This window comes from Abramis brama, assembly GCF_963993115.1.
Source record: "Abramis brama genome assembly, chromosome: 13".
Classification (NCBI taxonomy): Eukaryota; Metazoa; Chordata; class Actinopteri; order Cypriniformes; family Leuciscidae; genus Abramis; species Abramis brama.
In genome coordinates this window covers 32,186,856-32,214,845 of record NC_139975.1, presented here as the reverse complement: position 1 = coordinate 32,214,845, position 27,990 = coordinate 32,186,856, and the positions used below count along the sequence as shown (strand labels likewise).

General features: G+C 44.5%; 1 protein-coding gene across 2 annotated transcripts; it reads right to left on the bottom strand.

The window, feature by feature from the left end:
* Positions 1 to 268: 268 nt before the first annotated feature.
* LOC311094698 (E3 ubiquitin-protein ligase TRIM35-like) lies at positions 269 to 27,820 on the bottom strand. 2 transcript variants are annotated; one of them, XM_084132821.1, is made up of 15 exons: positions 27,184 to 27,820; positions 26,648 to 26,743; positions 26,309 to 26,539; positions 26,169 to 26,191; positions 25,969 to 26,087; positions 25,412 to 25,679; positions 24,388 to 24,553; positions 17,369 to 17,457; positions 16,730 to 16,799; positions 16,314 to 16,450; positions 16,154 to 16,225; positions 6,529 to 6,622; positions 5,904 to 5,941; positions 3,873 to 4,069; positions 269 to 1,257 (listed from the first exon to the last, which is right to left on the bottom strand). In XM_084132821.1, exons 1-15 carry the CDS (start codon positions 27,577 to 27,579, stop codon positions 1,130 to 1,132), a joined length of 2,124 nt encoding a protein of 707 aa, XP_083988947.1. In that variant the 5' UTR covers positions 27,580 to 27,820; the 3' UTR covers positions 269 to 1,129. The 2 variants fall into 2 exon arrangements, with proteins under 2 accessions (XP_083988947.1, XP_083988948.1); XM_084132822.1 differs by having other exon boundaries at positions 16,736 to 16,799.
* Positions 27,821 to 27,990: the final 170 nt, after the last annotated feature.

Sequence of the window (27,990 nt, the reverse complement as noted above, 5' to 3'; positions counted from 1 at the left end):
ATCAATTTGACAGCACTAATGTGTGTATATATAGGCCTACACACATACATATATACACATATTTACAAACTTATGTTAGATGCGATTAATCACGATTAATCGATTTTACAGCACTGTGTGTGTGTATATATATAAAGTACACTAATGTGAGTCTGTAGGCTATATATGTATACATAAACACACACACACACACACACACACACTTACAAACTTATGATTTGTAAATTAATGATTAATCGATTTGACAGCACTATTTCAAAGTAATGCAAAACAGGTAAAACATTTTAATCATTTTAATCATTTTAATCAATCGTTTTATTTAATATTTTCATACACAATAGAAATACGTCTCTCATCTCGTATTGCAACCCTGTATCCATGCCTGAAAATCCAAGAGTGAAATCCAAGTTGTTAATATCTAAATAAAATGTATTTAAGGCACAGGCGCGTCACCAACGGTAATAAAATACTCCTGCGTTTAATACCAGAAAACCCACAACGGTGAGATGCAAGCATTACATTTTTCGTATAAAAAAGAAAATCTGGGCCTGGGTATTTGCAGTAGTGACCCAACGGGCTAGAACTGACTTACTCTGATGTGTGCATGAGCCAGGCCGAACAGAAACAAAACACAACACATTAGTAATAATGCCTTGATATAATGCCGAACAGTCTTTTGGTCTGGTATGCAAGAATCAGTTGAGATGCCACTCTTTTACATGTTCTTTCTGCTTCTCGTTTACGTGCCACACCTCGCACCTTAACCTTTTCAGATGTGTAGTTCAAGAACTTGTCTCTTAGTTTCCTGTATTTCAAAAAAAGCTAAACATCCAATTATTATTCATGTTTGCTTACAGCTAGCAAAACAACAGCAAAAAAAAAAAAAAAAAAAAAACATTAGTCAAAGTCAGTAAAAAAAGAGCCTTTTTTTTCTTCGTCCGGAAACGAGCCAATGATATGAGCAGGACGATGCAGTGTGTGAAGGCTCTGCAGATGAACATGCAACCTCCTCTATTATAGGGTCTGTGGTGGAGTGTGTACTATTTTCGTTTTTGGCAAGCTGGTGAAGAAACAAACACAGTGTCACAGATGTCTGAGGCAGATCGAGTGTGTGAGTGTTTGGGACGGTCTACTGGACGAGCTTAGCGTCAAGCCGGAGCCAGTGCAGGCCTTGCCGTGTGAAGCATACCAGTTCAGTCATGCTACTGGTGTTGAAGATCAGCGCGCCCATCGCCTTGTCCAGGTCACAGAAGAACTCTGTGCAGAATACCAAACACAAGAGATTAAGAACAAACAATTATGTGATCTTCTCGTTACAATTTTATGTAGCCAATAAAACAGGCTTGCGCTGCACATGTTGCACTGAACTGTAGTTTCCTTTTTTGAAGTAATTACAATCATATTTCAAGCAATTCAAAACCATCATGGTGAACAGTGCAAATCTGAAGTGTCTCAGCTGAAGGAAATAATACATTATTTATCGTCTTCAATATATTGGCTAAATTTTCTTATCAGGTTGATAATGATAAAATTAAAAATGAACATACTGTATATCAGTCTTGTAGGGCCATTAAAAACAAATATTCCATCCGGACATTGCTTTTACCCACTTCTGCATGTGAATTAATTTGGATATAGTCAGGGGTGCACATAACTTTCTGGTCTGGTTCTCGCAGGAGGTCCTTGAGGTGCTGCTTGGACTCACACTTCACACTTATCCTACAAGATGTAGTTATCACTTTCCTCCTGACTGCTCACCTCTTATTTTCTCTCCAACATTATTTTGTCACGTGTTCAACAATATTTTTTTACATTTGATTAACATTAATGACACAGGCAGCAGCAGGAATATTAGGCTGTTGTCACTTTAAGAGCGAATGCATCCGGTTTCTTTCCCAACTGTTCACTTATGACATAACCGAGAGAATACTTGCCGAAACCGGTATTTAGATGGGTATTTTGACATGATTTTCTGTGTATGTGTCAATTTAAAACAACTTTGATGAAAGGTTTTGATCCACTTCAAATGTTGACTACAGTGTATATATGTGTATATATATATATCAATCACTTTACATGAATATAAAACATGTACAGTAGTGTAAAAAAAGGATGTCCGGCCTAGGAACGGTAATGAAATGGCTCATTCTAAGGTAATAAAAACATAACGGTTCATTATGTAAGGTCTTTACACCACTGAAAACATAGTTATGTACTGTATATGATATTGCATTTCTGTCAACAGATCCTCCTAAATATTACACAATGCACCTTTAACTCTGCACAGCTTTTCTGCAGTCGTTCTGTTTCTAGCTTTTGAAATAGTACATTTAGTACTTTTTCTAGTACTAGGATGTATAGTACATCCTACTTTACCCCCATACATGCAGTACACTCAAAAGCACACACGTCCGTGTGCACATCTGGTATTTAGACGGCTATTTTGACATCATTTTGTGTGTATGTGTCCGTTTAAGCACAAGGAAACGCAAAAGAGGAATCAATTTGGTGTTCGAGCTCTATCTGAAACACGCCTCTGTCTTTCGTTTGAGAGAGAATCGTTTGAATGTGTAAATTGCCATGACAAAACATGTCCAAATGATACATTTTCACTCTATGATGGTTAAATTTAGCAGTTAATCTGTGAATCACATGTGTGCCGAACCGTGGGGCAGCTGGTTCGAACGGATCACGGATCAACTGCAATCCGTTGCATCTCTGATAATTAATGAGAACACACCTGCACACCTGTTATGTGCACCCCTGGATATAATATACATTTCCAGCTTTATATAGATAGCTGTGCAGTAAAACAGTTAACATTTTTGCAATGATAAAAATGAGATTTGCTATATAGTATTTGCTATATTGCTTTTAGTGAGTGTACTGCATGTATGGGGGTAAAGTAGGATGTACTTATACATCCTAGTACTAGAAAAAGTACTAAATGTACTATTTCAAAAGCTAGAAACAGAACGACTGCAGAAAAGCTGTGCAGAGTTAAAGGTGCATTGTGTAATATTTAGGAGGATCTGTTGACAGAAATGCAATATCATATACAGTACATAACTATGTTTTCAGTGCTGTATAAAGACCTTACATAATGAACAATTATGTTTTTATTACCTTAGAATGAGCCATTTCTATCTACACACACCGCAGGTCTCCTTACATCGACATTTTTCTACAGTGGCCCTAAATGGACAAACGCGTTTCATCACTATGTTGTTCTTCATGTTAAGAAGCTAGCTAAAGTCAGAGAATAAAACACTGACACAATGATGTACAAGTAACAATACTATTCGTAATAACATATCGTTTTACTGAATAATTAAGTAAACCTAATTTCTTACTTTATCTTTGTAAAGAAACCTCATTGCTTAACTGGCTACTCTCTGCTGTCTCAGACGACGACATCACTTCCTGTTGGACATCATAACTTCTGTTGGGTGCAATTCGTAACCTCACCACTAGATGCTGCTAAAAATTACACACTGCACCTTTAACTCACTCATTTCTCACTAAGGGTTCATGCGTTTATCTTGACTTCTTCTCTACGGTGTGCTTTGTATTATTATTGTGCATTTCCAAAACAGCAACATAGTGTCGGCCCAGATCCGGCCCACATCTGGTACACGTTGAATCCACACAGATCTGGGCCGACACTATGTTGCTGTCTGGGTTATTTCGCATACTCATTGTGCATTATTTCTCATGCTCTCTTTATTAGGGTCTGGCAGCTGAAGAGTCAGAATTGTGGTTCAAGCAGTTGACACAGGAATATCAGGCTCTTGAGAGAGCATATGCCATGTTACAGGAACAGAAAGGAGGGCTTGAGTTTGAGGCAGGTGTTTGGAGAAGGGCATCAGTACCTCTCTGCTCTTTGGCAAACTCCTCGGCCTGGTCCCACACCTCGGTAGCGTAGAGGAAGTTTGAGGTGACCTGCACGTAGCTGGCGGCCATCTGGTGTATGCGTTGAGGGATGGTGATGGAGGAGCTGGAGGAGAAGCTGCCCGCGCTGCCCGAAGAGAGCCCGTGGGAGACCGGAGAAGGCATGCCTGCGCTCTTACTGGAGGACACACACACACACACACACACACTCATGTTACTGGAGGACACACACCACCACACACACACAGAGAGTTTAGAGTTTTCACATTATTTAGTAAATGTGTTTCCATCTGAATATATGCGCACACAGAGTTTGAAATTAACTTTTTCATTCACCGGCCAATTTGGCAACTACATTTTTAAGTTACTGGCCACTCAGAACTCCTACTAGCCAAAAAAAGAAGAAGAAATAAACCAGATTAACTACATCATATATATATATAAAATGTTAAATATAAAAATTTGGATTTCATACATTAATTTCTTATTCAAACAAAATCCTGTCATCCAGCATCTCCTCCCTTCCTCTTTCATCCTCATCCTTTTCACTAAAAATGTGTTTTAGGTGGACAGATCAATACAGTACAAACAACATGTAGGATGTTGGGAAATAACAATGTATTTTCTGTTAACCAAATGCTTTTTAATCTTTGCTATTGCTTCAATGCAAATGAACAAGTGCGCCATTATTTGTTGCATAGTGACGTGTGTGTTCAAGTAAGCCAGATATAAGCAGATTTGGCTTACACAAACTTCTAGCAAAGTGAGTAAACATAATAAGTAACACGCCAAATTGGCTAGTGATTTGACAGCGTTACTCTCCACAGTTAATTTTTACCTGCATTTGGTGGGTGTTAATTTCAAACCCTGTGTGCATGTATTCTTATCGGATGAAAAAAAGTTATGATGCACATTTTTAGAATTGATGCATATCTTGTCGTTTCAATCCAGCGTAGTGACCATAAGTAGTGACAGGTTGTAAAAACACATCATCGGGGAAGAGAAGAAATGTCATTTTGATTAAAGATTATGAACTTTGCTTTGATTTTTATCAACCCGTTGACATTATTTTGTCTTGTTTTGAGAATAAAACTGGTTTATGCTCAAAAGTATATTAATGCTAAACAAACAAACAACAACAACAAAAAAACATTTACAATTAAAAAAAAATTTTTTAAAGGATGTTTACATATTTTACTGGAAAATGTTTCGAATTTTTAACCATCTTTTTGCCATCACTGGATTATTTAAATGCTCCTTCAGTGTAAAATTGTAAAAGCAATCCATGTAGTCATTCAATTAATACGAGTTGTAGAGTATAGTTTGAGATGAAGTGTACCATGTCAAACCATGTCAACTACCATATCATTTCATAAACTTCATTAATAGTCAAAACCAAATTTATTCAGACACCTTCAACATCTCTCACATTATCACAGTTTATTCGCTATAGTTTAGAAAATGGTAATAAAATATGACAAGAACTCGTTGATATTTCACTGGTTTTGTCCATCCTTCTGTTAGACTGTCTCACAGATGAATTATGTTGAATATCTGTCAGCTGTTAAATTTAACTACACAAGTAGATAATACCAATTTAGGTCAACCAATTACCAAGCAGTGCTTAATTTTGTTCAGTCTGTGGTGTAAAAAAGTCACATTAGCAATTAAAGAAAAAACACTTCAGCAAAACATGGTAAGGTCAAAGTGTCTGAATAATTTTTGGCCCCAATTTGTTTTATACATTTTATTGGTAGTCACTGTATGAAGAATCTTTGGGTATAATATGTCATAGTTTACTGCACCCACTAGTAAATAAAATATAAAAAATGATATCTGGTGTCTTAATAATTTTAGGTTTGACTGTCTGTGTGATCCAGTATATAAAAAAACGGAGAGATGTGACCTATTGGTGCATTTTTGTAACTAGAATGGTTTTAAACATGCAGTTGTCAGGGTGTTTCTCCAATGTTTCTCCATTTACAATATATAAAACAATATAAGGAACTTACTTTGCTACTCCAGGAGACGGAGCTTGGGTATACGAATTCTGGAAAAAACAGAGTAATAGAGTAATGAATACTTTTGTATACGTTACGTTCTTCTGTTTAAAGAAACATTAACATGAAATTTCACATCTCCAACATAAATTACATCTTTCCTGTGTTTTTGTAATTGTGTCATACTGGAAATTTCAAACCTACACAACAGTCAAAAACTTTGGGGTCAGTAAGATTGTTTTATGAAAGAAATGAATGCTTTTATTCAGCAAGGACACATTAGATTGATCAGTAAGTGACAGTAAAGACATTCATTATGATTTCTATTTCAAATAAATGCTTTCTATTCATTCAAAAAAAATTTAGCACAGTTTCCACAAAAATATGAAGCAGCACAACTGTTTTCAACATTGATAATAATCATAAATTTGTCAGGATATTAAAAATAATTTCTGAAGGAAAATGTGACACTGAAGACTGGAGTAATGATGCTAAAAAATCAGCTTTGATCACAGGAATACATGACAGTTTAAAATATATTAAAAAAGCAAACTTATTTTAAACTGTATTTTCAATATTACTGTTTTATTGTTTTTCATGGAATAAACACATAAGAAAGAACATAAAATCATGTTACCTTCAAGTGTTCAATGAGCGTTTTAGAGTATTTCAGTGCACTTTCTTTCCGTAGCTTGAAAAGCCTCAAATACAGGAGCGCTTGGCACCTCAGACTGCAGAGACACACACATATCCATCGGTTACATTAGCCACAGCTTTACCAAATACTGAGTACACAGTAACAGCTTTAACACCATTGACCTTACTGATGAAGATAGTCAAATAAAGATGGTTGATTTCAATCACTAATAATACATTTAACACCATTCTGCTGGAAATAGAACATTTTCTTTATTGTGAAAAATTGTATTGATTGTTTTCAGAGCCATTAAGTTTAATAATGATTGTTAAAGTACACTAGCAGTGTTGGGGGTTACACATTAAATAGTAATGCGTTACTTTACTAGATACTTGAAAAAAGTAATCTGATTACGTAACTCATTACTTGTAATGTACGACAAAATATCTGAGCTACTTTTTCAAATTAGTAACACAAGTTACTTCGTTTCCCCATGTATTGACTGACAGCTCTCCTGTCCTAATGTTGAGAGAAAGCGTAAGTGCAGAGGTGTTGAGTTTGTGTGTGTGAACATGATGATTACTGTAGATCTAGACTAAGGGCCCTATCTTGCACCCAGCGCAATTGACTTTGTACACCGACGCATGTATCATTCCTATTTTGCACCCGCGCAAAGCGCGCTTTTCCCTCCACAGAAGCACGTCGCTAAACTTGGGAATGAACTTGCGCTCCCTGGGCGGTTCAGCGCAAAAAAGGAGGCGTGTTCCGGCGCAAACGTTCCTTCATGCTATTTTGCAGGTTTAGAAAACAATTGCGCCACTAACCAGGAAAAAATAGTTTAAAGTCAGTGGCGCGTTGCGCATGTTATTCATATGCTATTTTAAGGGCACATGCTGGGCCATAATCAATGTAGCGTGAGCACAATGCGCATACACTTTGATTCTCTTATCTACACAGAAGCAGCAGTTTTCATTTTTGCAAATCATACATTATTACGATAGATAGATAGATAGATAGATAGATAGATAGATAGATAGATAGATAGATAGACAATTTATTATAAAAGCATACATCTAGCTTACACATTTACCCAAATTATCATACGCCCTTTTAACCGAAGTTAATTTGGGTGGGTTTCTCCATCCCCAACGTCCCTGACGAGAGCGTTGCTCTCCTCGGATGTGAACCGCTCCTGGCGCGCGCCTGGCAAATCCGCCGTTACAATAGGAATCCGCTTTAGAAAAAGCGCGCCTGCTCTTAAAGGGAATGTGAGATGACGCTCTGATTGGTTTATTTCACGTTACGCCCAAACCACACCTATGAATAATGAAGCTACTTCAGACCAACCCATTTTAGATTTGCGCCTGGCGCAAGAGTCATTTATCCCGCCGGGAAAATAGCAACAGCGCCAAGACCCGCCCACAAAGTTACTTGCGCTTTGCGCTTTGACACTTGCGTTTCAGATCGTTAAAATAGGGCCCTAAATGTGAATATGCATTTACTCATCTCACTTGCAAAAAACCATAGTCGTAATTTGCGGGTGGGACATGTCCCCACCACTTTTTGCTAAGGTCGATATTGTCCCCACCACTTTTGAAACATCTCGCGACACGAATGTATCAATACAAATAAATAAAACATCTCCAGTTAACTAGCAGAGCATTCATTTCGTTCAAGGCGTTCATAAGAGGCGATCTAGTGCTGAAATGTGTTGTTTTTGAAATCAAGTGATCAAAGTGCTTGTTCCCGCTGCGATCAGTGGCGCAGCTACTGTGTTCCCTTTCAATCGTTCACGTTTGACGTAGTCGATGTCGACTGAATGGGATCACGCTAGGGAGCCTGTCATCTTCGAATACTATTGAACGAGCCAATGCAATTGGCGTGCGTGATTCACATCACACACTCCGCCCCTCGGCACGGGTATAAATACGGAAGTGGATACACGCACAAGTTGCTTTTTGCTTCGGAGCCGATCGTCTCTGAAGAGTATTGTTGTATGCAACGAGCGAATGTGTAGGTGTTCTTCTAGGAAGACTCTCCCAGTCGCTGGTGGTTCTACAGCGCGAGTGCAGCGGTGATCGCGAGCTTTGAGCTCTCAACTGCTGTTTTAACAGCATCAAATTTCTGTGTTTGTTGACAGCTGGTTAGAGGGTGGAAAAATGAGTGCTTCACTGTTTCAGCTCACTGTTCAGTGTTGGCGCTGTCATTCCCCTGTGTGCTCCGGCACTGGTGATGGGTCCCATTTCCTGAAAGAGAAACATGGGTGCGTTTGCGTCTTTTTCAAGATGCCATTCCACCCGTGCGTTTCTGGATGCGATCGTTCCCTGTCCCCCCAAATGGATGGTCACAATGGTATTATCACGTGTTTGTAAAAAGTATATGTATATGTGTATATATATATATATACATACAGTGGGGAGAACAAGTATTTGATACACTGACGATTTTGCAGGTTTTCCCACTTACAAAGCATGTAGAAGTCTGTAATTTTTATCATAGGTACTCTTCAACTGTGAGTGACGGAATCTAAAACAAAAATCCAGAAAATCACATTGTATGATTTTTAAGTAATTAATTTGCATTTTATTAGCTTGGCAAGCCAGACCTACATCAAGATGTTAGGTCTGGCAACTCACCATAGACACAGCTCAATCCAAGGGGCGGGATAAACGGCTGTCTTTCAAATTCATTCTGCACGCAATAGGACAGCGCTTCAACCAACCAGAGCATTTTCCCAACAGCGGAGCTATCGTCAGTTGATAGATTCAACTTTTGAATCTGGCCGGCAAAACTATGAACACATCTTCCTTTTTTAAGAATGACTTAAGTGCCGTTCTTTGCTCTTTTCTCAAAGAAAAACTTAACTCCAAGTCCTCCAGAGTCACGGCCAAAGCCGATTCGAAAGACTGTTTGCCAGCCGCAGCCATTCTTTGTTTTCAAGTAGCAGGGAACCGTCACAAACTCTGTCGTCATTATGTTAAGCCCGCCCCACCTACTCTATACACGATGTGATTGGCCTGACCCAATTTAGGTTTTTACAGCTCCGAAAGTCAATGGAGAGTTGCTAGACTACCCTGGAAGCAAAATAAATTTTGCTGCCGCTAGGGTGCGTCTAGATTTCTAGGCTAGCATTTTATTGCATGACATAAGTATTTGATACATCAGAAAAGCAGAACTTAATATTTGGTACAGAAACATCTGTTTGCAATTACAGAGATCATACGTTTCCTGTAGTTCTTGACCAGGTTTGCAAACACTGCAGCAGGGATTTTGGCCCACTCCTCCATACAGACCTTCTCCAGATCCTTCAGGTTTCTGGGCTGTCGCTGGGCAATACGGACTTTCAGCTCCCTCCAAAGATTTTCAATTGGGTTCAGGTCTGGAGACTGGCTAGGCCACTCCAGGACCTTGAGATGCTTCTTACGGAGCCACACCTTAGTTGCCCTGGCTGTGTGTTTCGGGTCGTTGTCATGCTGGAAGACCCAGCCACGACCCATCTTCAATGCTCTTACTGAGGGAAGGAGGTTGTTGGCCAAGATCTCGCGATACATGGCCCCATCCATCCTCCCCTCAATACAGTGCAGTCGTCCTGTGCCCTTTGCAGAAAAGCATCCCCAAAGAATGAAGTTTCCACCTCCATGCTTCACGGTTAGGATGGTGTTCTTGGGGTTGTACTCATCCTTCTTCTTCCTCTAAACACGGCGAGTGGAGTTTAGACCAAAAAGCTCTATTTTTGTCTCATCAGACCACATGACCTTCTTCCATTCCTCCTCTGGATCATTCAGATGGTCATTGGCAAACTTCAGATGGGCCTGGACATGCGCTGGCTTGAGCAGGGGGACCTTGCATGCGCTGCAGGATTTTAATCCATGACGGCGTAGTGTGTTACTAATGGTTTTCTTTGAGACTGTGGTCCCAGCTCTCTTCAGGCCATTGACCAGGTCCTGCCGTGCAGTTCTGAGCTGATCCCTCACCTTCCTCATGATCATTGATGCCCCACGAGGTGAGATCTTGCATGGTGCCCCAGACCAAGGGAGATTGACCGTCATCTTGAACTTCTTCCATTTTCTAATAATTGTGCCAACAGTTGTTGCCTTCTCACCAAGCTGCTTGCCTATTGTCCTGTAGCCCATCCCAGCCTTGTGCAGGTCTACAATTTTATCCCTGATGTCCTTACACAGCTCTCTGGTGTATGCGTGAAGGTGGAGTCCCCATTACCACGCCACGCTATGGCACCGTGTGGGATGGGTGATCAGAGGATCATAGTGAGGCTTCCCCATCTGGTAACCAATCCCTGTGGGCCCCTCACTCCTCTATCACATCACAGCCGGTGGAGCCCCCCGTTGAGTGCGCTGGTCCCTCTGTAATGGACCTACCAGCCATTTCATTCGGGGCCTCTCCAGAGGACAGGATGCCGATTGCAGCATCGGAGGGTGAGCTGACCTCTGGAAATGATGACTTGGCTGTGTTATCTCCCTCTGGGAGTGTAACGTTGCCCGAGCCAGATCCAGAAACATCAGCTATGCTGAATTGGGCCGCCTAGGCTGTCGGGCTCGAGTGGAATCCTCCACCGTGTCCCGAACAGTCTCGGTTGGATGATTGGTATGTCGGAACGGGCCGCGCTGGTTCTCAGCTCGGCGCCCCAGTGCATTTCTTTACCGAAGTGCGGGGAGAGGTTACCAGGTCGTAGACGGCACCGTTCTCTGCCAGAAACTGCCTGAATAAGCTTTCCCCCCTCACTACCCTTGACGGAGGAGCGGTGAAGGCTGTCCCTCCAATAGAGCGGTCTGGCGCACCACAGGTGCACCTGTGGCCGGCAGCCGCTGCTTTTTGGACGGGGCCCCTCGTCTCCCCCACAACAGGTCTATCAGGCCAGGGCACTCATGGACATGCACAAGGGTAACCCAGACCGTGCGCTCATAGGTGAGCTCCGCACCGCATCTGACCTCGCCCTTTGGGGCACGAGTGCATGATCAGTCTGGCGATGTCCACGTTAGTGGTCCAAGAGCACCATTGTTGGCTCAGCCTGGTTTTTATGGTGGATGCGGACAAGGTTCAGTTCCTGGTCACCCCAATTTCCCAGTTTGGGCTGGTCGACGATGCGGCGGAGAACTGCGGCCAGCAGTTTTCTGTCGCCCAAGCGCAGACGGAGGCCATATGGCACATCCTGCCCCGGAGGCCCGCTGCTGCCTCTACCCCGCCGCCGGTGGCAGTTCCTCCACCTGCTCTTCGCCGAAGGTGTTCCCCTGCTGCCGCTCCAGCCAGGCCTCAGCATAGAGCCGGCCGCAGGTGGGACGCCCAGCCTGCTCTAGGCGCTGCCAAGCCAGGTGGCAAGCGACAGCGAAAGCATTCCTGAGCGGGCCGCTCAGTGATGGAGGAGGGTGCTTTTGGAGTTGGTCACCGATGAGACGGATGAGGGCCGGGTGGAGTCTTTGTGTGTGTGTCTGTTCCAGCAAATTCCTCTTTTCCTGGGTCCCATGAGGGCAAGTCTGGCGGTGTGCAACCCTGTAAAGCCTTGCACCCCTCAGCCCCCTCTTGTTCGCCAGCACTACAGCTGGGTGCGGTTCGAAGACCTGGCCTTCTCACGCATCCCAGGCCATCTCGTGGAGACAGGTAAGTGTTGCACTGCACACTCAGACCCGGTCTTCGGGCCTCCTTCAGGCCTTTCGAGCCAGGTACCTGTCCTCCACCTTGCTGCCCCACCTCGGGTACGTCTGTGGTTCCCTCGCCCAGTTTTATGGAAGCCTAAAATGCTTCCAACCGCTCCAGCCTGGCCCCAAACGGTACCTTCAGACTCGGCTTACGATTCATTTTGCTCGGCTTCCGCCCAGGCTCAGTGAGATTCATTATACCTAGATGTTGAGCAGAGATGCTCCTGAAAATTAGTGAGATTCATCACACAAAGGTGTTGAGGAGTGCTCCTATTCTGTGTGTGTACGTCGCAGTCGTACTCGCAAAGGACTCGAGCCAGCCACTCCCTCCAGCCGATATGAAGTCTGGCTTCCATGAGCTCATACTTTATTGTACGCTAAATGTGTGGTGGGTTATGACCATCTTGGATCTGTGTCAACTGAAACGGGCCCTTTTTCGAAAGTCTCCGTTCACTTGCTTAACACAGAGATTCATTTTCAAAAATGCCCCGTCCCCAAGCTTGGTCTGCAGCGTTCGACCTGAAAGACATGTACTTCAGATCTCTATCCTTCTTCTCCACAGGCCTCTTGTGTTATTGCGTTCGAAGGTACAAAGTATCAGTACATGGTCCTACCCTTCGAGTGCTCCATAGCCAGTTGGGTCTTCAGGTCAACTGGGAAAGAGTAAACTCGCCCAAGGGTTGAGGATCTCTTTTCTAGTATGGAGATGGTCTCGGTCCAGCGCATCTCTCAGATAGAGGTGTGTCAGCTCAGTGCTATTCAAGAAGTGAGAAAGGGTCCTACTGAAACTTTTTCAGAGGCTCCTGGGGCATATGGCAGACGCAGCCATATGGCTTCCTCCATATGAAGACCGCTTCAGCACTGGCCTAGAATGAGTGCCCACTAATACCGGCTGAGGGGCCACGTATAAAGGGCATGCAGTAACAGAGGTCTGGGCACCCTCCGACTGCATTGGCATCTACTGCCTCGAGTTGCTTATAGTTTCCTTGCTTTGAGACACCGTTGCACAGCGAGCATGCACTGGTCTGAAAAGACAACATTGCGACCGTCGGGCTACGCTCCCCTCGCATGTTGCAACTCGCCCGCCACCTCCTCCTTGGAGTCAGAAGCTTCTAAGGTTCTAAGGTTCCACTTATTACTACTGGCCTGCCCAATCATGCCCCTGACAAGCCTCACGACAACCTCTGGTCCAGATAGAGTGGAGCTGGCCTGCTGTTCGGGACCACTTCGTGGCCGCACAGCTACGTCTGTTGCCCCTCCGGACTCGTCCCTCCACCAGTTGTTTCTTCTCCTGTCTGAGTGGATATCCCTCGACACAGAAAAAACTCTGGCCACAGCTGGCCATCGGGCCCCCGCAGAAATGCGTTCCCCAGTGAGCCTTCTTGCACTATGGTGCTAAAATCAGGAAGAGATGGAGCAGGTCCTGATAGTTGCCCCTTATTGGCCCAACCAACCTCTCCTCTCTACAGCCTTCCTGACTCATTCCTCTGAGTACATTCTCAGGGATGGGGCATGATGGCACTTGTGTCTAGACCTTGGAGAGTTCCAGGACTGGTTCTAAAAAGAACGGGATGCGGAGGTTCTGGTTACTACTGCAATCATTGTTTATGCCGTAGAGACCATCACTTCTGTGAGAGCACCTCTCAAAAAAGAGGCTCGCTCCCCCTTAGAAGTGGAACCTATTTGTTGAATTGAGTCTTCTCTCTGTGAGGAGATCCCGAAGGTGTTCGATCACTTCAGTGCTTCCTTCCTGCTAATGGGTGGAGTGAGGGCTGTCTCCTCCACCTCAAAATGTTGTGGCCTCTGTATTGATGCACATCATGATGCAGTAGATACAAATCCGTGGGAAGTACGACTTGATCGTCAGGTTCCTGAGGGGAGCCACGAGAAAATAAATAACCTCCTTGTGTCCCCTCTTTACCCTCTTGGGACTTATTTCAGGTGCTCCTCCTAAGCAAGGGTATTGCTCCCTCCTAGGCGTTGACACAGAGTGCCTTGCTGAACAGATGTTAAATAGAGTTGGGGGCTGGGCGACACCTATACACGTTCGCTAGAGAACTAGCCTAAGTGTCGAACTGTTGCTTCCCGTGGGCTCCCTTCACATGAAGCCAGTTTCACTGTAAGCACGGTTCAAAGTGTCAGCTTGCTGTGCCATTCCCCTCCTATGGACTGGATACGTGTGCAATTCTTGCTCCACTGAGTTCCCCTTATTAGCTGAACCCTGTCGAGTTCCTCCATACCCTTCGGCAATGGACATGGCGAAACGTCCGAAGCCAGGCCTATCACTTGTATGCACTGGTGGAACCTCTGTTAGGCTGGGACCATATGTTGTGATCCCTATGGCGATCACATATGTGTATTCTTCCATGGTACGGCTCCCTGCAGCGAGCCTGTGTCTTCCCTTGGCAGAGTCTGCTCTGCTGTCACTGTTCAGTTGATCCTCCATTCTGTTATAGGCTGGAGTCATCCCAGTGACATTCCATATGTTGTACTGCCAGTCATCCGCTCAGTCCATATGTGTATTCTCCACGTCACCTCCCTTCGGGCAGGATGCGGTTTCCACAGCATCCCTTCCTTCCATTGATAGGGTACGCTGTCCCAGTGGTCCTGTGGAACAGCAGTTGACTTCCCTGGCCTAAGCCTTGCCCTTCTCCGCCTCAAAATTGCGGGGGGTCAGGAGGCTTTCGTCCAGGCACTGGAAGGTGGCAGCTCTAGTTGCGCTTTCCATAGTAGATCCCATTCAGTCGACGTCGACTATGTCGAACGTGAACGACTGAAAGAGAACGTCTCAGTTGCATATGCAACCCTCGTTCCCTGAGGGAGGGAACAGAGACGTAGTCCCTTAGCCACTATAGCTGGACCACCGCTGACTCCGAGTTACTCTCGGCTCCTCAGCGAAAAGTAACTAGTGCGTGCATCCACTTCCGTATTTATACCCATGCAGCGGAGGCGGAGTGTGTGATGCGAATCACGCACGGCAATTGTATTGGCTCGTTCAATAGTACTCAAAGATCTAGCGTGATCCCATTCAGTCAACGTCGACTACATCTCCGTTCCCTCCTTCAGGCAACCCTCGTTCCCTTGTGGCTCGCGCACAGTCTTCACTCGGTTCAATCCGTTGTGGAGACTCTCTATTTGTTCCGGTGAAATTACAAAACAAAATGCACACAAACGTGTCCCTGCCTGATATACAACCACTGATAAACATAATCGGTTTTGATGAGAAAAAAAAAACTTATACGAGTGTGGATTAGAACCCAGAACCTCTGACACGCTTGGAAAAAGTTCTGCCACTGGACCATTTAAATATACGCTTAAAAAAAGTCGGATCTAGGTATTTATTCACGTGACAATTCTCGCCACTAACAACATATATTAGACCTCATTAAACGACAAATTAAACTCAATGTACTATTTAAATCGATTGCTGGACATCGTAATGTTATTGTACATACATCTGATTTATGATTTATTAATATTCAACAATATTATTGATCTGCTTGCATTGACAACATTATATGAGAACTGAACTGAGCTGGACGATGACATCACTGTTTTCTCCAGAGCGGCTATATATATATATATATATATATATATATATATATATATATATATATATATATATATATATATAAATTAACTAAATTAATAACTTTCTTACAACAAAAATGAAACATCGCTGAACTTACTTAAGCTGGACTATAATGCTATTTTCTTCTAGAAACAAACTTTGAAACAATCTGTATTATAAAAAGCGCTATAAAAAAATCTTGACATGATCCATGCGTAAACGTATTAAAATAAAGTATTACCAAACATTGATTCAGTTCTCATGACCATGCACTTCAATTGATTTAAAACACAATCCAAAAGATGATTCAAGAGAGTCAACAATGAAAACAATGATTTTCTCAACTATGAACCAAAAACTGTTGACCCGAAACATGCAGAATCATTGTGTCTCCACTACGTACCACAGCACTGCTAGCCTTTTGTCTGCAGATGTCGCATCCGGTGCCATGAAGCTCTTGAGCTTCATCGTGTACCTACCAAACAAGCAAACATGCACATTTGTGAGCAAACTCAAGCATTATATGTAGAGATATTAAAGTATCTCAAATCCTCTATTCTTACTTGATGAGCTCTATGGTTTCGGCATACATAGGAAAGGGGGATTTGGCCTCCTGGGCGCTTTTCTCCAGGGCGTTTCCACACTCGATGAACGACACCACAGCGTCCAGGTAATACACAGCCTTCTCAAACCTGTCCATCTGTGGAAAACACAATGCGTGTGAGGAGGAAAACAGATTCTAAACGGACACTATAACATAATGTGATATTATGGGGCGCAAAAACTTCAAACAATCTTGCCATTGACTCATTGACCCCACAAACATCACTGACCCCGAGTTTTAAACACTGGCTCCGTGTGAAGAGAGCACCTGTTGTGTCGCTCTCAATGGAGGACTAACACAAAAGGTCCGGGGTCACAGAAATATCAAGCAGATTAACTAACACAGATGTGAGAACCGTAGGCCAGTAAAACTAACCCTCACCAGAGCATCCGCGTTGTGTTTCAGTTCCTTCGCCTCTTGAAGGTAATGTTCAGCAGAATGAATCCTGCAATTCAGATGGAGGATTGGCTGTTATTGCACCCACAAAAATCCCAACAAATCACAAGAGAACATTAATGATGCTTAAACGTCCCACTATATGAATCGATATATATATATATATATATATATATGAAGAGTTCAGATGCAAAAGCCTCTAAGTGCCATCTGAAATTTTCCTCTAGAGTGATCATTTTTATCAAGCTTGTATATTTAAGTTCAGTAATTTCACTTAAATGACAATTAATAGGTCATTTTCATTGCCATTTAAGTGAAATTACTGAACTTAAATATACAAGCTTGATAAAAATGATAATTTCAGAAGAAAATTTCAGATGGCACTTAGAGGCTTTTGCATCTGAACTCTTCATATATATATATATATATATATATATATATATATATATATATATATATATATATATATATATATATATAGTTGTTTCTTACAGTAATAAAACTAAACTTACAATAAAAAATATAACAAAAACTCAGATAAACATGGTAGCTTTAAAATCACAGTATAAAAGAATCTAAAGGAATTAATTAGTCAGACAAATGATCAAGACTTCATACCTGTCCTCAACCAGGAGTTTGGATCTGGATTTGGAGCCATCAGAGATGTGAAGCACTGTGACAGGATGTTCCGTTTTAGAGCTTTTCTCCTGGTTGACATTGAGAAATTAGAAAATGAAAATCCGTGAATGAAAAAATGAAATTCACTGAAATAAACGTACTCGGTTACCTAATGTAACCTCGGTTCTCTCTAGAAGAGGGAACGAGTATTGCGTAAGTAGCTTACGCTTCGGGAAAGTTCTCTTTCTTCGAGATCTGAAGCCAAAAAATTATCCTTAATTTTGCATTTATTGTCAACGCAGTGCAGCAGCAGGCAGACCAAAGCAAGCTGTATAAGCGTGCTCATTGGTTGCCAGGCGGCAACTGCTTAAGCCTACCAGTGAGCCCGGCGTGACGTCACACCCAATGAGGGCGCTTCGCGCCCTCCACACCCTTCTAACCGTCAAGAAGGGTGAGGCCAGTGTGTATATATTGCGGGCTCACAGGCTGAACTCAAAAGCTCATGGCGCGTCACGGCAGGTTACGCAATACTCGTTCCCTCTTCTAGAGAGAACCGAGGTTACATTAGGTAACCAAGTACGTTCTCTTACGAGAGGTTCTCTCGTATTGCGTAAGTAGCTTACGCTTCGGGAACCCATTGTCAACGCCGTGCGCGCCGAGCATCCCAGGGAGATGAATCCCAGGGAGACCGGGGAAAAACATAGCGTTGAAACAGGTGGCCGGTGGGGCCAACACCTGTACCAAGCACTTCACTTCACATAAATGACAGAGCGGCATAGCCGGTCTGTATACATCAGTGTAAATGGTGTGGCCGGCAGCGCGGGCCCACACAGTGCATAAACACGTATAGGGAAAGGGAATAGAGCAGAAACACTGGTCTATTTGTGGAAAAGAATCCTTCCCCTGGTGCCAACCAAAAAATTAACCAGTATGTGGACATAGTCTGCACTTATACTGATAACAGTTTAGCCTGCAGGGCGGGAACTTCCAGGTTATAAAACCTCACGAATGTAGATGGGGAGGCCCAGCCCGCCGCCAGACAAATATCGTGAATAGAAATTCCGCTGGACCAGGCCCACGAAGAGGCCATGCCTCTAGTGGAGTGGGCTCTGACCCCCAAAGGACACTGCAGGTGTTTGGAAGCGTAAGCTGCTGCAATCGCGTCCACTATCCACCTGGACAGGCTCTGTTTCGAGGCGGCGAGACCCTTGGTGCGTCCGCCAAAAGAAACAAAGAGCTGCTCGGTCCGCCTGAAAGCGGCGGAACGCGTGATATAAACTCTCAGCGCCCTAACAGGGCATAGGAGGTTATCACTGTCCCCGTTATCGGGTATATTGGCAGAGCCGAGAGGGAGATGATTTGTGCCCTAAAGGGGGTACCAATCGCTTTGGGAATATACCCGTGTCTCGGTCTGAGAATGACTTTAGAGTCATTTGGTCCGAACTCAAGACATGCAGGGCTAATAGATAGCGCGTGCAGGTCCCCCACGCGTTTTACTGAAGACAGAGCTATCAGAAAAACGGTTTTGAACGAAAGGTACTTAGGATCCACAGATCCAAGCGGTTCAAAAGGAAAAGCCTTCAGGGCCTCCAGGACCAAGGACAGATTCCAAATAGGAACCGAGGGGGGCCGCGGGGGATTCATCTGCCTGGCTCCTCTGAGGAAACGGATAATAAGCTCATTCCTTCTGATTGCCCGGCTGCACGTCGTCTCAGCGAACGCTGCAATAGCCGCCACATACACTTTGAGCGTGGAAGGGGACCTGCCCTTTTCCAACAGCTCCTGTAGGAAGGAGAGCACTTGCGGAACCCCACATGTGCATGGATCAAAGCTCTTAGTAGCGCACCATTTAGAGAACACAGACCACTTAGACGCATAGAGCCGTCTCGTGGAGGGAGCTCTAGACTGCGTGATCGTGTTCACGACCCCTTCTGGCAGGTCAACGGGTATCCATTGATTACCCATGCATGCAGAGACCATCACTCCGGATGGGGATGCCAGATTGACCCACCGGCTTGAGAGAGGAGATCCTTTCTCACCGGGATCGGCCATGGGGGTGAGTGCGACAGCCTCACCAGCTCTGGGTACCAAATCTGGTTCTCCCAGCGCGGGGCTACAAGGAGCACTGGGTGCTGTGTTTCCCTGATCCTTGTTAAAACCTGAGGTAACAGGGAGATCGGGGGAAAAGCGTACAGCGGGAGGCTGGGCCAGGTCTGGGACAGCGCGTCCTCTCTTTTCGAGAAAAATATCGGGCAGTGAGCATTGTCTTTCGACGCAAAGAGGTCGACCTCCGCCCTGCCGAATAGGCGCCAGAGGAGCTGGACTGTCTGAGGATGCAGGGACCAATCTCCCGGGGGAATGATGTCCCTGGACAGTCTGTCTGGTCCCACATTCAAGTGGCCCGGCACGTGCGCGGCTCTCAGCGAGTGCAACGAGCGGTGAGCCCACACGAGAAGGCGTTCTGTCAGTTTGCACAGGCTCTTGGATCTGACACCGCCCTGTCGGTTCACATAAGATACCACTGACATGTTGTCCGAGCGGACTAACACATGGTGATCCCGTATGAATGGGAGGAAGCGCTTGAGCGCGTTCTCGACCGCTATCATCTCCAAACAATTTATGTGGAGGCATTTCTCCTGGTCCGACCACAGGCCAAATGCCGGCTTGCCCTCGAAAAGAGCGCCCCAACCTGAGATGGAAGCGTCCATCGAGATAACTTTGCCGCGCGAGACGGCTCCCATTGTCACTCCCCGCTGGTACCAGTCGGCCGCTAACCAGGGCTTCAGTGCTGAAACGCAGCTCTGAGTCACTCTGATTCGAATGCCGCCGGAAGCCCAGGCTCTGTGAGGCATTCGGGCGTTCAACCATCGTTGAAGCGGGCGCATACGCAATAGACCCAGCTGAAGCACTGCTGCAGCTGAGGCCATGCAACCCAGCATCCTCTGAAATGTCTTTAGAGGAGCGGTGCTGCCCGACCGGAAGGAAGCGGCCAGGCGTCGAATGCAACGCGCGCGCTGTGTCGACAGACGGGCCATCATTGCCACAGAGTCCAGTTCCAAACCCAGAAAGGAGGTTGAACGACTGGGCACTAATGAGCTCTTGGTCCAGTTGACCGTAAGCCCCAGGCTTTCCAGGTGGCTGAGGAGCACTGTTCTGTGAGCGATGAGCTCGGCCTCTGACTGTGCTAGAATCAGCCAATCGTCCAAATAATTCAAAATCCGCATTCCCCGACCTCTCAGGGGAGCGAGAGCCGTGTCCATGCACTTCGTGAATGTACGGGGTGCTAGAGACAGGCCGAATGGTAGGACGGTGTATTGATATACCTGACCGTCGAAGGCGAATCTCAAGAATGGCCTGTGACGGGGTATTATCTGGATCTGAAAGTATGCGTCTTTTAGATCGAGAGAGATAAGTGAGCGGGCAGTGAGTAGACGGGGGCACCGTGAGGTGGACACGTGACCTACTTTCAACACTCGAGCGGATTCTACTCGCTTCATGAAAGTGGGCTCTGTGAGAGACATGGGATTTATAGTGCTTGTGTGCAGGGGTGAACACAGAAACGTGGGCACATTCACTGCATTTGAAACACATGCGGCGCGAGCCGTGCAACCAGACATAATGCTCTTTTTGAGATTTCTCTGGGTCGCCGTGAGAACGGCGGTTGTATGCAGACGAGAGGGTGAAATTACCGGCTCGTTGGCTGCGAAATGATTGTCCGCAGTAACCGTGGCAACGGGGACTGACAGGACATGAAGCTTTAACGGTGGTCCGGCCGCAGTGGGACACAGCCGTCGCTTCTTTCCTCGGGCTAGGAGGTCTTAGTGGGCTCAGGTTTCACCGTAATCCTCTGCCGGGGTCCCCGGGGAGGAAGCGGTCTGTTTCGGCTGGAAGAGCGGGATCTAGGGCGGCCGCCCTGTCGTCGCTGCGAGGACGGAGGTCGAGCTGGACGCTGGGTGGAACTTTGCGCAGGCTGGTCGCGAGGACGGCGTGCAGCAGAGCTAGAGCGTCGAGGCAGGAAGAGATACATAGCCTGTGTAGTCTTCTGCACCTCCGAAAAACGGTCAACGATCCCGCTAACCGCTGGGGCGAACAGGCCGGTGGGAGAGAGAGGGGCGTTGAGAAACACCGCGCGCTCAGACTCTCTCATGTCGGTGAGCGTCAACCAGAGATGCCTCTCTGTAACAGTCAGAGAAGCCATGCACCGTCCGATGGCCTGGGCAGCAGATTTCGTAGCGCGAAGGGACAGGTCCGTCGCGCTTCTTAGATCCATAATAGAGGCAGATTCCAGACCTTTCTCGTCCAAATCACGGAGGAGATTGGCCTGGAGAATCTGCAGCACGGCCATAGAGTGAAGGACAGAAGCAGCTTGACCGGCGGCGGAGAAAGCGCGGCCGACAAGGGCTGATGTGGTCCTGCAGGGCTTAGACGGGAGGGCAGCCTTTGAGCGCCAACGAGAAGGCGGGCAAAGGTGCACTGCTACCGCCTCTTCCACAGGGGGAATGGCATTATACCCCTTCTCAGCGGCGCCGTCAACCTGTGAGAGCGTCGATGAGGCGTGTGAAGAGACCCTCGCGGAAACCGGTGCATTCCACGACTTAGAAAGCTCGCTGTGGAGCTCAGGCAGGAAAGGCGTGGTTCTGGAAGCTGGTGATCGGCGGCGGCGATGAAGAAAACAGCCGTCGAGCCTGTTTGGTGCTGGCTCCTTAGGAGGAGACCACTCGAGGCCTAACTGGTCAACAGCCCGGGTAAGGAGGCGCAAAAGCTCCGCGTCCTCGCCTGCTCGAGAACGGCCAGAATCCTGGACTGTAGAGGAGGCGGTGTACCAGTCCTCGCTGTCAGACGCCAGGATGGAGCAGCTGTCAGCGGCGCGTCCGTCAGACTCATCCGCCTCGTCCCCTGAAACGGCGGCAGCGCGGGCGAGAGCCGGCGGTTGAGCGGCCGGGAGGGGGGGCGGAGAGGGCGAGAGAGAAGCTCGAGGGAGAGGTTCCGGCGAGCTTCTAAGCGCCGCATCGGTCTCCGGTGGTCGCTGCGAGCGGCGCTTTTTCTTGCGCGGCCCGACAGGGACATGCGGAGTGACAGCCTGGTCAAAAACCTCAAGTCGAGCCCGCAGGGTCGACATTGAGAGTTCTTCGCACTAAGGGGCAGCCGCCCAAGGAGAGTGCGGCGGCGGCGTGATCGCGGCCCAGGCAGAGAGCGCAGATGAGATGGCGGTCTCCGTTGCTGAGCAGGGCGCAGCATGAACCGCAGGAGAAACGAGGCATTTTGATAAAAATGCCTCGCGCTCTTTTAGAAGAGAAAGTGCGTGTCGCAGGGCGAACACACACACAGCAGAATAAGCAAAGAAAAAGGATATGTCGCCGGATAGCGTAGCAGGCACGGATGGCTGAAGGCGGCGAAGGTGGCCGGCTTCCTCAGGCGCTGTCCTAAGCTTGCTGGTCGCTGGTTTCGACGGCGGAGGCTTCTCAAGATCCAGCGATGCGAAGAGCTTCGCTGAAGACAAGAAAATCAGAGTTCAGCCTGTGAGCCCGCAATATATACACACTGGCCACACCCTTCTTGACGGTTAGAAGGGTGTGGAGGGCGCGAAGGGGTGTGACGTCACGCCGGGCTCACTGGTTGGCTTAAGCAGTTGCCGCCTGGCAGCCAATGAGCACGCTTATACAGCTTGCTTTGGTCTGCCTGCTGCTGCACTGCGTTGACAATAAATGCAAAATTAAGGATAATTTTTTGGCTTCAGATCTCGAAGAAAGAGAACTTTCCCGAAGCGTAAGCTACTTACGCAATACGAGAGAACCTCTCGTAAGAGAACTCTATACAAGAACATGAACCATGTTTAGTGAGTCTTGTGTTCTGACTCAGTCAGTTTTCTCTTTCACGGCACAGCAACACAGAATCTTACAGAGAAAGTTAGACGATGTGCCGGTACTTCTTTTGAATACGTAATTCCTTTGTGACCATAAAAAAAAAATACATTCATACTATATAGAATGTAATCCGGATGCATTACATTTGCCATGTTTTCACTAGTCATGTTAGGGTTACAAATTAACTATCCAAAACTATCCTGACTATTCAAAGTTACAAATTTAACTTTTCACAAAAATGGAATAGCCTATTGCATAAAACATTAGCGAATAAAGCACCTTTTCCATCCCATGTGTTTAAGAGAAATTTGGCGCAAAATATCTGTAATAAAAATGAAAGTTGCTGCATTGGTACATCATAAATAAGTTGCGTCTCAAAGCACACAGGTGAAACGCCATAAACACAGTTATGTTCTCTTGCGTTTGAAGAGAACATCCTCTGTTGAGTCAGTCACGTGAGCTTTTTGTTGCGCATCAAGGGATTTAAATGTGTTTTAATCGTATTTTATGTACGTCTTCTTTTCAGGTTTTGCCTCAATTGAGTGCAATAGATTATGCACATTTTTAGAATTGATGGCCTTCTTGCCGTTTCCACCCAGCAATGATTTTAATGCGATAACCCAAAATTGCATAAAATAGGTGGATGGAAATATAGTCATGTGACCTATCAGCTGTGTCACTTCACTGCCATTCATAAACCCTCTCCCGTGGCCTCATGGGATAGTAAAGTATATCAGATGCACACTTCAGAATCTTTATTATTTATTTTGATTGTTAGCTATGGGAAAACTGAAAGTCAAGTGACAGGACAGAAGCTGAATCTGAAGCTTTATATATGCAAAACAAAGGTGGCATTAATGCATTTACACAGGAATTGCATTTGCAGAATATAAAACCATGAATGAATGAAAAATATGAAATTTTTCTTTGAGGCTTCGAAGCCTCATTTCAAAGCTTCAAGGCTTTTTATATTCTGCAAATGCAATCCCTGGGTAAATCACTGCATAATTGTATGTACTGTACACAATACAGGGTGTGTAACGTAAAAGGTGGAGATGGTAAACCATGTGTGTGAAGCGATAAGCCTCTGGAACAGCCTGAGGTTTTCTCACGTTCATCATGCCAGTGTCTGCGTGTGTAAAAAGGCAAACGCACCTTGCGGTGTTTGGAGCCGCTTTTGCTGCTGTCTTTGCTGCTGGTAACCGAGGTGGAGGACTGGCTCAACGTGCGCTTGCGTGGGTGCTCAGGTTTAGCTGTCGGCTGCGTGATGGAAGAAGAGGGTGCAGAATCCTTGTCTCTATCCTGAGCGCGCTTAGACGAGCTGCAGAAAAGAGTTGGGGATATAATGATTAATCAACAGCTCAGGAGGAGGAAAAATTACAATCTGATCTCAATAATGTGAAAAGTTACCGGTCTGCGCTTCAATTATACACAACAGGGTTTTTCACAACAGGTTATCATCGTTCTACTTCTAAACCCTGCTTTTAACCCAGAGTAAAGGAGTGTTTCACGCTAGCAGTAGCTGAGTTTACATGGACCCTAATAACTACTACAGGGTTTGTACAGATACTGTAAAATGAAATTCCAGGACTTTCAAGGACTTTTCAAGCACTACTTTTTTGTTTTAAAGGAATACAATAAGAGGTCTCACTTATTAAACAATATCTTTATCAGCTTCAAATTCTAAAAAAAGGTAAACAGATAAATAAAAATAAACCAATAAAACAAAATGGTAAAAATAAAGTGCAACAGATGCAATGACTGCGGTAACTTTAATCATCAAAAGGATATTATGACAAAGATATCCATTTCCTTATTCAAAATGATTTTTTTTTCTCATGAATATATGATTGACCTGGGATATGAGGATTATATGAGGATTATTACGCTCATAGTCATGCAAAAACAGCTCTATATCAATATTTTGTGTAAAAAGATTGTTTTATCGATAAAATTAAACACTAATTTCACATATTGTCTTTCAATAATTAAACCACTTTTCAAGTACCTTTTCATAAATATGGCCGTTTTCAAGGGTTTTTCAGGACTTAAATGTCAAAAAGTCCAATTCGAGTACTTCAAGCACTTTAAGCACCTTGTACGAACCCTGCTACTAGCACAGTCAGAAACGCGTTGCTCTGGGGATTCTGAGGTGAATTCGCTGTTCTTGTACACATACCAGACATTAGACTTAGAGAAATCCTCTCCCTTCCTTTGGTTTGATGCTGTGGTTATTCCAAGACCCCAGTATGTATTGTCTTCAACCTCCACATCCCAGAAGTGTGTTCCTGAATTAAAGCCCTCAGATCCCAGGACACATGGATACCTGTCAAACCTCTCTGGATTATCAGGAAGTGTTTTATATACATCACTGTTTGACACACTGGTCAGATCAGCAGAGAGTGTGAGATGAGGATGTGCTGTGTTTGGATCCAGAGTCAACGGAGCTGCAGAGAGAATAACATCAGATTACAGGATGAAATATGATGTATTAGAAATGTAAAACACAAAGACTTTGTTGAAAGAAATCATAAATCATGCTATCATAACAATGGTCTCTCAGTTACTGTCAGAATGGATTGAGGCTTCAGGTTTAATATCAGTATTCAATAAACACTATAGTATCCTAATACATAAACATAGACCATGAGGAATAGACTTTTCATTATGAGTTTGCTGTATGATCTAGTAAGATTCACTTAGAAAATTATTAAATATATTTCTATCAACACTCACTGTGTTGGACAGTTTCCAGCATCTTCTTCCAGACTCTGAACGGCAGGTTACCCAGATAACGCGACACATGAATCAAAGCTCCAGAACTCATCCGTGGATCCGGCTGTGAGATCTGGACTCTGAGGAACATTCAGGAGTCAGAACTGCAGTGAATTTGAGTTCAGATCCACTGAGAGAAGAGATACGAGCAGCTCACTCACCTTTCCATCGTGACTTTATAGTTCTGGAAAATATAGAGTTTGAAAACATTTTAATATCTTATCAAACACTCTCAGTGTCAATGACTCTCTCTATACAAGTTGTTTTATGCACAGAGAATGAAGCCAGATTGATTTGTCACCTTTATAAATGAGACGTCATTGTCTTTCATCATCTTCTCCATGTCTCTGATTGTGTGTGAAAGAGCTGAGATGTGTGTGTTCATCTCCTCCAGCTTCTCCTTCATCCTCTGCTTCTTCTGCTCCTCTTCCTCTCTCAGTGCAGTGATTGTAGCTTCTTCTTCGTCTCTGAGAAACTGATGAAGCTTCTCAAACTCTTCTTTAATCTGACGCTCTGTGCGCTCAGCTTGAGACTGAAATCAAATTACATTCACTTCAGTCAGCGCTGTATGAACACTCCACTAATGTCAATAATAAACTCTGTGTGTGAATGTTGAGTATTTAACTCTTTATATCCTCACCTTGATGTGTTCAATTGTTTCATCACACTTTTTCTTCATTTCTTCTCCATGTTTGAGCTTGTTTTGTAAGGACGTCAGTGCTGTATTAAATTCCTCCTACAGGTTAAGATGAAAATCTGTGAAACTTACGCAGCTTTAAGAGGTTTAAAAATTGTATGTTTGGATGTTTTTATTGTTAAATTATTCATTTGATGAATGGGTCATTCTCATGGAAGCATTTGTGCATTTTGCAGGACATCAAGAAACATCAAGAAATCATCATGGCCAATTCTTAATTATTATATCCATGCAGTTGTAAATTTGTGGTTATGCAAATACAGAACATTTCTATTTTTTCAAAAGATGTTTTGTGCCAATGCTGTTACATTCAAAAAAAATTGAACATCAGAGCGGTCGAAGATTAGAGCAGAATTTTATATCAGAGAGATATAAAGATTTAGTCTGAGCAAAAATAAATACTGGTCTATTGTATACACAAATAATACTCTATGTTTAGCACTGTATTCAGCATATGAGATGAAAGATATTTGTCTTACCTTGTAAGATGAAAGCACTTCACTGATGGGTCTGAATGTGTGATTGGCGTGTTTCTCTGAGTCTCTGCACACTAAACACACAGGCTGTTTGTCCTCCAGACAGAAGAGTTTGAGTTTCTCACTGTGTAAACTGCAGATCTCCTCAGATCCTGATGAACGTTTCTCATTTCCCTCCTTTATCAATGAATCACACAAGTTTTTTAACGCAAGAATAACTGGAGGATCATCTTTTGAGGATCTTCTCCTGCAGACAGGACACTCCTGAGTTTTCTTAATTTTCCAGAACTGTTGTAGACACTCTTTACAAAAACTGTGACTACAGGACAGAATAACAGGAGTCTTGAAGATTTCACAGCAAACAGGACAAGAAAGCTCTTCCACAGATGTTGAATCCATTTCCTCGTAAAGATCCAATGATCTACAATTTACTTTCACTTTCTGAACTTTGGTTTAAAGAGTAAATAACTATTACAATTGAAATCTAATCTGGGTTAATTCAGAAATAAACAAAAATGCTATAATATAATGTGTTTATATTATATATATAAACTCTGTTCTTCACAACACTGACTCGTTTCAGCTTTCAGTAAAAATGAAAGGCAAAAATAATGACTAGTCACTTCCTGGTAAGGTTTGTAAGAGGGTGGAGTTTGTGTGTGTGGGTGTGTGGGTGTGTGTGGGTGTGTGTGGGTGTGTGGGTGTGGGTGTGTGTGGGGGGGGTGGGGGGGGATGCGTCATGGATGGTATCTGTCATGATTCCTGTCTTGTGTTCCCCTTGTTTTGTGTGGACTAATGTTATTTCCTGTT

What these genes read in the sequence shown, in the direction of transcription:
- LOC311094698 (XM_084132821.1), bottom strand. Translation starts at nt 27,579, where the DNA reads ATGGATTCAACATCTGTGGAAGAGCTTTCTTGTCCTGTTTGCTGTGAA. An exon ending in ATGACGTCTCATTTATAAAG is followed by an intron (nt 26,192 to 26,308) that starts GTGACAAATCAA and finishes TATATTTTCCAG; the next exon opens with AACTATAAAGTCACGATGGA. An exon ending in TATAAAGTCACGATGGAAAG is followed by an intron (nt 26,088 to 26,168) that starts GTGAGTGAGCTG and finishes AATGTTCCTCAG; the next exon opens with AGTCCAGATCTCACAGCCGG.